The sequence below is a fragment of the Oryza brachyantha genome, chromosome 6, assembly GCF_000231095.2.
Source record: "Oryza brachyantha chromosome 6, ObraRS2, whole genome shotgun sequence".
Lineage (NCBI taxonomy): Eukaryota > Viridiplantae > Streptophyta > Magnoliopsida > Poales > Poaceae > Oryza > Oryza brachyantha.
This window is the reverse complement of record NC_023168.2, coordinates 21,468,582-21,479,380: the sequence shown is the minus strand read 5'-3', so window position 1 is coordinate 21,479,380 and position 10,799 is coordinate 21,468,582. Positions and strand designations below refer to the sequence as shown.

General features: G+C 36.8%; 1 protein-coding gene across 1 annotated transcript; it reads left to right on the top strand.

The window, feature by feature from the left end:
* Nucleotides 1-6,961: 6,961 nt before the first annotated feature.
* LOC102721088 (probable magnesium transporter NIPA6) lies at nucleotides 6,962-10,591 on the top strand. The gene is made up of 9 exons (XM_006656429.3): nucleotides 6,962-7,284; nucleotides 7,966-8,022; nucleotides 8,109-8,199; nucleotides 8,283-8,443; nucleotides 8,540-8,667; nucleotides 8,744-8,881; nucleotides 9,066-9,158; nucleotides 9,258-9,375; nucleotides 10,118-10,591. The coding sequence occupies exons 1-9, from the start codon at nucleotides 7,161-7,163 to the stop codon at nucleotides 10,240-10,242; spliced, it is 1,035 nt and encodes a 344-aa protein (XP_006656492.1). The 5' UTR covers nucleotides 6,962-7,160; the 3' UTR covers nucleotides 10,243-10,591.
* Nucleotides 10,592-10,799: the final 208 nt, after the last annotated feature.

Sequence of the window (10,799 nt, the reverse complement as noted above, 5' to 3'; positions counted from 1 at the left end):
ATTGTAAAATCCACATTTTCCATGGTTTAGGCTTATGTTTATGCTTATTTGCATAACTTATTAGCAATAAAATATTTTTCGGTAAAACTTTAATATGTGTGTCTATAACAATTCAAAAGTAAATGTTATAAAATATAATGTGATAAAAAAAACTTAAAATCAACTTTAAATTTTGGCTTATAAGCATAAGCCAAACAATAAGGGCCCATAAAATCTACATTTCAAATTTGATATGAGATTCAACAAATTTTAACAATTTTGGTAATTATTCATTGTTGGTTTTTCATAACCCGGATAATTTCTATATATGTAGAACATTTATGGCTTTTGTTATATGGCAAGGGTGATAAGATTGTTTCTATCAAAAAAAATAATCTCCTGATAGACTTAAAAGATCAAAATAAAAAATACTCAATTGTAGTACCTTCGTCCCAAAATAAGATTATTTTGGGCCATTTTAGTCCAAAACAATTTTATTTTTGAGTAATCATTGCATTGGAATTTATGAAAACAATGAATAGATTCAAATAGATAAATTAGTGAGTAATTGTATTGATATTTGATAAAGTGGGTGATATTTTATTCTTTTACATTTTGTATTGGTAGGTGTAAGGTGTGTGATGAACGAATAACAAAATTATTTTGGGATGGAGAAAGTAGCGATTTACAAATACAGTAGGAAAAGAAAGATCAAAAGTCTTTCTTTGAATTTGCATTTTACTGTCAAGTATTACCAACCGATGCTGTTGCTGACTGTTTCCTCTGTGATCATTAGTTTATTACTATTAGCAATGCTGGTAACCTGAGACCGCGTATGGTAAATTGCTGGTCCGAGGCCGCGTTCGTTTTATCGATGTTAAGTTAACTTACCTTTCCAAAAAAACAGAGTAATAGAGTAGTATATAATTAATTAATCATTAATATTAAAAATATAAAATAAATTAATATGATTTTTTAAAACAACTTTGCTATAGAAAAGTTTTATAAAAGTTACACGAAAAATAGGATGGTAAGTTAACTTAGGGACATGCCGAATGCGGCCTGAGTCTCTCAGGAAGAAATGACGGTAGTTATATGGGTGCACAGTTGAAATTGAATTTGGCTTCTTCAAACTGAAACACGCGTAAATTTTGACCTTAATACAGGTGCCGTCAATGGAGAAAACGCACGTGCCACCTGATCACAAAACAAAAATCACTGTTCTCCTACCATTGGAGCGTATATGTGCTGTCAATTGTATAAAGTAGTATTATATCCAGATGATTAAATCAAACTATTAAAATTCTTAGGTCAATATTTTTAAATATGTATTAGTCTTTAAAAATACGTTTATAAAATTAAATATTTACCTTTTTATTAAATAGAAAATGATAGTTGAAGATATATTTGAAAGGCGGAGCCGTAATTTAAACGTCTACAACTGGTACTTCACATGCCTTAGAAGTAGATTTGAATGAGAATGAATGAAATGAGCAAACGTTACTAGGAAGGTGAAGTCGCTATCAAACTACAGCCTGCGCTAGTGGCTCAATCCGTTGCTTGTTGGGTTGAATCCCGTGGAGGAAACCTGCTTTAGGAAGCCGTACCGAGGATAGCATATTTCCGATTAGCACGTACTGTGGGTATTGGACCTAGCGCTATCAAAAGACCAGGGCATGGGTAAAGAGTATCAAGAATTAATTTGCTTAGAGTTAATGCGGGAGCACAGTTATGGCACGGCAGTAAAAAGTAAAAACTTATGCTTATCTAGTCGTTGTTTCTCCTCAATCCCTCGCATGTGGTTCATCTTAGGATTGACCATCATTTAGAATTGACTATTTTTGTTTTTCACTTTTATCTATACTTATAAACTAAATTTGGTATTTTAAATTTAGAATTTATTTTCCCTTGTAATCCCTAAGTTTGTGTGTATATATATATTATATAAGATTTTTTTTTTAATATATCGTTCGAAACCACTCCGATAGTTAGTTACTCCAGCTGGTAATCACATGTAGGAGTAACTAATCGCAATCAAAACGTGTATGCTTACCAACCAATATATTAGACGCAAACCTATACTACTATTAAAAACATATTTGAAATCAAATCGTGATAAGTGAAGATTTGAACCAGCTCGGTTGGTCGGTATCATCAGTAGCACGACAAGCATAAAATTTAAACGAACAAATTAATAGTAGTAAGAGATTAGGTTAGACCCTGCTACAGGCTGGTCACATGGATGCTGTTCTTACGGGTAATTAATACGAGGTTAGAGACGAAATTAAGACTGTGCTTGTTTAATCCGGTCCGGTCAAGGATTGCAGCCGTAATAATGTGTTGGCTACTCGTCCAGCTTTAGCTAGCTTGCAATATCGCCCTCGTGTTCATGTTACAATAATGTCACGTCCCCAACCACACACCCTCGCAGAATCGTCTCAGAAATTCAAAATTGCACACTGCATGCAGAGATGGTTTCTTTCTGTTTTTTTTTCGCATACGACCCCCCCTAAAATGAATTAATTTTTTGGATTTTGGATAGAATGTTTTACTCTGTCTTATTTAAAATTTTTCAAACGATTAATGTTTTTATTGTTATTAGATGATAAAACATAAATAGGATTTTACGTGTGGACTGACTTTTTAAAAAAATATATAATTTTTTAATAAAATGGATGTGCTCGACACACAAATAAAAAAATAAAAAAAATGTTTTTTTACGGAGTAGTATATATATATATATATATATAGCTAGCTTGATTAGCTGGGTCTACCGACAGCTGGTTAGCTTGATTGATCTCGACGTCTTGCATGAAAGAAATATTCCATGCATGTAGATGTACCGGTAGTACGTAGTTGTTGTATTGTACGTGCTTACATCTCACTCTAGTTCCATAATTGTAAGGGTGTGGTCAATTTTTTAAAACTTTGAATATCAATTAATAACTTTTAAAATTTATAGTTTGAAATTACTAACAGGTGTAAATGATTCTTTAATGAGGTTAATAAAAAATATTTAATAATTTATTATATGTATTAGTAGAAAATTATGATTAAACATAGGTTTTCAAGATAACGCCGTTACCAAAAACAAATAGAATTATCAAACTGGCAGCAAGTAATCTACGCCCGATCCACAGCTGAATTTCATGTGCTTATTGTTGGAACTATCGTCAAATGTATAGTCGTCTCATCCACGTCGTATATGTCGTTCAGATTTTTGAGGGAGATGTCACGTTAACGCGTACTGTCATATTAAACGTAGTTTAAGTATAAAATAAATTTTAGATTCCGTTTGAAAAACATGAGACGAATCTTTTAAGTTTAATTAATTCATCATTAGCACATGTTGGTACTTTAGCGTTTATGTCTAATCGTGTACTGATTAGACTCAAAAGATTCATCCGTAACTAATTTTAATGTTCATATATATTTAATGCTTTATTTAACCTACCGTCTCATAAGCCCACCCTCCCGTCGTGGTCAAAGTCGCTCCATTGACTAGACCATCCATTACTGTACCTACATAGAGAGAAAGTGGTCAGCTCCGATTTCTGACAGCAACCCTTTTATTCCACGGTTTCAAGAGTATTTTGTCCTATGAAAAAGTTTAATTGCTAAATAAGACAAGCTCTTCAATGTAAATTTTATTTTCCAGTTTTATATACTAGTTATATTCCCTCCGTTTCGTAATAGAAGATGTTATACTTCTTTGTCTACAATGTTTGATCATTTGTCTTATTTAAAAAATTATGAAAATATTATTTATTTTGCTTATGAATTACTTTATTATCAAAAAAATTTTAAGCACGACTTATTATTGTTTATATTTATACTAAATTTTTAAATAAGACAAATGGTCAAACGTTAAAAAAAGTCAAACACCATACCTACGATACGAAACAGATGTAGTAACATTTTATAGTGATGCATGTAGTTGGTTGGAACTTGGGTGTACAAATTAACTGTACACCCAAGTCTTTTGAAACTTTCCGGTGTCGTTGACCTACAATACTCCCAAACTATATTAAGAACCTTTTGTCACCTGTTCTAAAATAAGTTCATGGTTCAAATTAGTATATATATATATATATAGACAGAGTAGTTGTCACCTACACGCATATATATTTGTGTTCTCTTGGTTGTTGTTACATATGCATGATACGCGTGTTAGCTTACAAAGTTACAATTTGTTAAGATGGAGTATATGCTCAACTGAATACGAATGCACGCGTATATATACTATCATTGGTCAAAAAGGAGAGAATACGTGTATATATTGCATATATCATATGGTCATGTATATTTGCATAATTGCATACGGTCAAGGCTGGAGGGCTCTATATATATTTCATCTGTTTAAAATAAAATTATTTTTTACTAGCTTGTCATATTTGTCCCAATATAAATTTATTATTAGCCATCCTTTATAACGGAGTTTGTGGAAAGTAAGGACCAATACATTAGAAGTAGATGAACTAAGAGATAGTTATATTAAAGTTTAATAAAGTTGAGTGTATTTTAGCTTCATTTTTTTTTTGCATTGGTGCGTGTAGGATGGGTGAAAAATAAATTGTTTTATCTTTTCACTTCTGCTTATACTTATAAGCTAAAATATGAATTTTTAACTTTAAATTTTAAGTTGGTTTTAGTTTTTTTATCGTGATTTATTTTTCAGCTTTTTCTTTAATTCGCTAAAACATGTATATAAATTTTTTATTTATAAATTATTTTTTGTTTGTAAATATATTGTTTAACCTTTTCTTTTAAAAAACCAAAAGATGACCCTGGAAGTTGTTTTGGGATGAGTAACTAGCCAGGAATACCTTCCTAGCTACGCGTTGCATGCCTCTTGAAAAACTTACACGTGACTAAAAGTTCTATTAATTTAATTCCTGTAAATAATTTGATTGTGTAATATCATGAATTAGCTACATACATGTCGTTGGTGTGATCGATCCCTATTCAATTAATTCTTCAATCATATAGATCAAAATGGCAATAATCAATTAATGCGCGTGATCGATCGCTAATCATGTGTACAGATGCTTTCATAATTCATATAGGGGTGATTGTTTTGTCTTTTTTATTAAAAAAAGGTGAAATGATATATTACAAACGAAAAATAATTTGCGAACAAAATTTTTATTTACGTATTATTAGCAATCTAAAAGTTGGATTAAAAATAAAATATGGTGAAAATATCTAAAATCAACTCTAAATTTAATATTATAGGTTAAATTTTTGGCTTATAAGTACGAGCTTGTCTCAGCCCAAGACTTAATAGGATTTGATAGATACTCATACCAATAAATTGTAATTTTTTTCTAAAAGTTTATCTTAAGAGAACTCTAAGGTTAAGCGTGCTTGTCAGGTGCGCATGAAGGAGAACAAAGTATACAGAAAAGACATGTGTTGGTTGTGTAAGGGAAGTTCTTAGAGCACAGACTCGGTCTAGCGGTTCTAGTGTCGGGCGCGACAAAAGGAGTACGTGATTATTAACGGCATTCCCCGTTAATATATGCAGCAAAGGGAGCCGGGGGTACGGTGTCAAACTTAATTTTGACCAGTTAATTAATCATCCAGCTGCTGATGTATCAAGTTTGCTTCACCGCTTGGATGTCGACGGATCAGAGCTATCAGCACACGTTTCATCACCGATTGATCGATGCCGACAAGCAGCAGCTAGGCCAGATGGATCAACAATTAATCGATCAGATTTTCAAAATGTTCAGATCTAAGAGCCCCATCAATCATGAATTAGTCTTTGCTTTCATACGAACGATACACGCGTTGTCAGCACACATGGATGACCAAAAAGAAGAAAGTAATAAAAAGTAGGAAACTTAAGTCTGGTGTCTTTGTTTATTAATGTTTGAAAGTTGGCAGGGCTCTGACACAGTTGCTATCTACAGATATCTACGTGTGTTAATCGTATGGTTTGCCACACGGTTTGTAGGATTAAGGGCATGAGCAATACAACATGGTCTGAAGAGTGGTTTTTTTTGGAGGCAGAGGCTGCGTTAGAAACTGACCAAACAGTAACATTTTTCTTTTTTCCGTTCGCACGTTTCTCATTAAAAGGTGTATTTTTGGAAAAAAAAAGTTTTATATGAAAGTTGTTAAAATCGGATTAATTCATTTTTCAAGTTTGCAAAAGCTAATACTAAATTAATCATGTGATAACGATTTTCTTCGTTTTACGTGCACCGATTAGACAAGGTCGCCAGGTCGGTTTTGAACGAGCCCAGAGTATGTCACACAGATGAAACCGTTGATGAGAATATTTTCTTCTTGTTCGATATAAAGTGGCTCGAATGGATCTAGAAAATTAATTTGTATTTTAGCCTTTATAATTTTTTCGCTTTAGTCTATATAAGTAATCGCGTATTTAATTTTATGGCACAGATATGACACATTTAAAATCTTTATGTCATAAAAATAATTTATAACCATGCTCATGTCCCACGACCGACGTATCAGTAAAACAGTAACTTCCCCAACACTCCCACCACATCCATTGCTCCATCTCATTCTTCCCTCGTCTTCTTTTCTCCCTGATAGTCGCTAGTCCTGTCCATGAGAGGTCATTGGCTCATTGCTAGAGTACAATCCTATTGCTAATAGTACTCGTAGAATATATTTATATTACGAGACAAAATTCAAACTCTATAATAACATTTGTTACATATGACAATTTGTCACTGCTCATTTGTTCATAATTTGTTTGGCTCTGTTTCAAACACAAGTGGACAAGGATGCATGTAATGGAGTGGAAGCAGCCAAGTGGCATCCTATTGCCATTGCCAGGCTGTCCACGAGCCAAAGATGTTCAAAAGCGGGGAGGAATTCGTCCGTACATGTCGGGGTGGCCCCACCGCCCACATGAGAAACATCCGTGACAGAACACAACCCCCCACTGACAGCCTGGTCCCACCTCCCACCTGGCTGGTGGGCCCACCCGCTCTCCCTCCCTTCCTCTCTCTCCTTTCGTGCTTCGTCGTGCTTGCCCGAGCGCGAGCCGACGACCAACGCCGCCCGCCGCCCGCCGCCCGCCGCGGATAACATCACAAACGGAAGAGAGAGAGAGAGAGAGAGAGAGAGAGAGAGAGAGAGAGAGAGAGAGAGCGCTCCTTGTCGTCTCCTTGCCCCTCCCGCCGCCCGCCTTGGGAAATTGGAGGATGGGGGTGTCGGACAACACGGTGGGGCTGGCGCTGGCGGTGGCGTCCAGCGCCTTCATCGGCGCCAGCTTCATCCTCAAGAAGATTGGCCTCATCCGCGCCGGCAAGGGCGGCGTCCGTGCAGGTATGCTTCTCTTCCCCCCACATTTCTACTCGCGCAGTACGCTACTCCCGCGCAATGTTGGCATCGCGTCGATCGGTTAGACGCCGAACCCCAAATTCACAACCCCGCGCGCGCGGCCGGCTCTGGGGAATCGATCTCGTTTGGTGGTTCTTGATGCATGCAGCGACACCTGGATTATGTATAGTGCATTCGTTGGCATTTGGATCTTTGTCGTGGTGATTGGGGGTGGTTTGACGCGTCGTTGCTACCTGCGCCGCCGCGATTGGGGCGAGCGGCGGCGGCTGCTGCTCCGCTTCTACATCTTGACGATGCTGCGGTTTGTTTGGTCAAGTCGTAAACCTGCTCGTGCTGATGACCATTGCAGTCGCCGGCATTGTCGCTGTCTTCTAGATGCCACCAAAAACTCGTGCTGTTTCATCTTGGAAAATTGGAAGACGGGGGTCAAATTCAATTGCTTTCGGATTGGATCTCTATAATTTGGACCCAATTTTCTTGACTATCAGATGCCGTGCTCCTTATTTACCCCCGCCTCTGCGCTTAATTATCATGCTTGCCAATGTAAAAGGAAAAATTCTATCTGCAATGCCGATCTGGATATGGAAAATAAATTACTGGTGTTACCTGTGTGGATAATTGCACTTTCGTTTCATCTTACCTGCTTCATTTTCTTCGACATTGCAGGTGGTGGAGGTTATACTTATCTTTTGGAACCTCTATGGTGGGCTGGAATGATGACAAGTATGCTCACTCTACACAGTACTTCAAAATTACTTAAAATTAAACTTGACAGTGCAACTGAATTTCTTCTGTGTTGATTGCACAAGTGCTGCTTGGGGAGATAGCAAACTTCATTGCTTATGCCTTTGCACCAGCTGTCCTTGTGACTCCCCTTGGGGCGTTAAGCATAATTATGAGGTGATTTTTCAAACCAAAACCTTTTAAGTTCAGTATTCTCCTATATATGCTTGACATATTTTTTTCGCTCTCCAATTCCACAGTTCATTGTTAGCACATTTCATTCTGAAGGAACGGCTTGAGAAGCTAGGTGTTCTTGGCTGTGTATCATGCATTGTCGGTTCAGTTATTGTCGTTATACATGCTCCTCAAGAACATATGCCTAATTCTGTAGAAGAAATCTGGAACTTAGCCATTCAACCAGGTGAGCCAACGAGACATTTCTGCAACTTTATAGGTCACGGCTACTTAACTAACATGTTTCTTTCTTTTTCTCCTATTCTGATGTCCACTCGTCCAGGATTTCTAACATATGCAGCAGCAACCTTATTAATCGTGGCAGCGCTAGTACTCTTCTTTGAACCTCGATATGGTCAGACAAATATCATGATATACCTGGGTATCTGCTCTTCTATGGGATCACTAACAGTAAGTGTGTTTTGCTAGCGGATGTACAGCCCAGTGGTAGGCATACGTGGGTTAACGAACTGTTGGTGTTCTGTAGGTCGTTAGCATCAAAGCCATTGGTGTTGCCATCAAGCTGACACTGGATGGAATGAATCAGGTTGCTTATCCACACACATGGCTTTTCGTAATCATTGCAATCATCTGTGTGGTTTCTCAGATAAATTACCTCAACAAGGTAAACACATTTTCCCAGCTACTAATTACTTGATTTATGTGCTAGTATGCTTTGCTCGATTGCATTCTCATGGTTTTGTATTTTGCAGTTTTGAGAAATGAAAAAAAAATGATTTGTTTTTTCACCACAAGTGCAGCGTATTTCTCACTTTTCATATAAGTATGATTTTTCTTCCACTTTACAGGCACTGGATACCTTTGATTTAGCCGTTGTTTCTCCGATTTATTATGTAATGTTTACGACTCTTACAATAGTGGCAAGTGGAATTATGTTCAAGGTATAAACAATTACTGAAGGTTTAGTTAATTGAGACTGATCCTATTCCTATGGATGGGGCTTGCGTCTTCATCTTATTTTGTCTTACTTTCAAATGCAGGACTGGGCTGGGCAAAGCTTTAGTAGCATTGCTTCTGAATTTTGTGGCCTAATAACAATCCTTACTGGAACAATTATGTTACACACAGCAAAAGAGAAAGAAACAGGCAGTTCTGCAGGTACACCGCCCGCCCGCCCCCCCCCCCCCCCCCCCCCCGCCCCTTGTCCCTACTGCATTACGTGGCACTTTTCACCCCCAAAAATTGGATCATTGTACCCTCTATTCCATATTTGCATGAAAGTAATGATAAGGACTATTTCCTGTGAGAAACTGAGGATTGAGGACTGAACATCTTATGCCATTCCAATTTTTCCTAAGTTATCATTTTCTGCTGACAACAATTATATGCGCAATGGCAATATTGCCGTGATTAAAGCTAGCTCTATGGCTGCATCCAGTTTAATTAGTTCTCTAGATAATTTTATATAAGAAATACTCCCTCCGTTGATTTTCATACTGATTAGCCCTAAGGCCTGGACCAACAATTACTATCTAAAAACCATACATTATAGTCATATTTCAAAGTACTTTCCCACAAAAGTGGTTTTGTAGCTATTTAATCTTAAAGACTTTACTCCTTCCATCCCAAAATATAGCAACCTAGTACTAGATTAGTCGCAAAGTAGTATTGTCCAGATTCATAGTACTAATTATTAGACAATCCAGTACTAAGGGAAAGAGTACTTGAAATACAGTGGAAGTGGGTGCACTTTAGACCCTTTTCATTGTGTTTATCGTTAGAGCCTTGATTTTCTTCTTCCCAAGCTGTTAGAACTACCAAATTCTAGTTAAGATCGGTGTGTTGTAGTTTTTTGTACGACGTGGTTAGAACTGAATATACTTTTCTTGTTTTGTTTCAGCTTTGCCGTGGCCTTTGGATAGAGGGTCCATATCCTGGTATATCAGTTTAGGGAGCGACAATCTACTGAAGAATGTGAATGAGGACTACTTTACAGCTCTGCAAAGTTCACCTGCTCCGGTTTAATTGTATATTTGGAAGTGTTTTTCTTTTACTTCCATTCATGACGAAACTTGTAGACTGTTGTACAGAACATCATGCCAATTGCACAAGACAGGAATCATAGCGGTACCAACATCTTGGCAGTTTTGTTGTAGAAGATTTCATCTGCCATTCTTTCACTGTACATAGAGGAACTTGTAAATTTGTGAAATCATTCTTGGAACCACACAATGTTAGGAAAATTCTTGGAACCAAATTGTCCCAGTTATCTAATCTGTTTGTCTAACAGTGGGCAAGCTGAATTGCTGGCTGAATGTTGTGCAGCATGTATAAGTTTTCTTCTCAAAACACAACTTAGGATTCAGAAGTCAAATCGTTAGTGCAAATACGGTGCATGACCTTTTCAATTAGACATCCTCTCTGTTTTTTCTTTTTTTTTAAGAAGAGTATTTTTACCTGGCCTCTATATCCACTCGAATATATGCATCTATTTTTTTATTTCGAGAACTTTGAAGCCCCTCAAATACCCAATCTAAAATTCATACTCTTATGAAGATTTAAATTGAACTCAGCACCTTGGG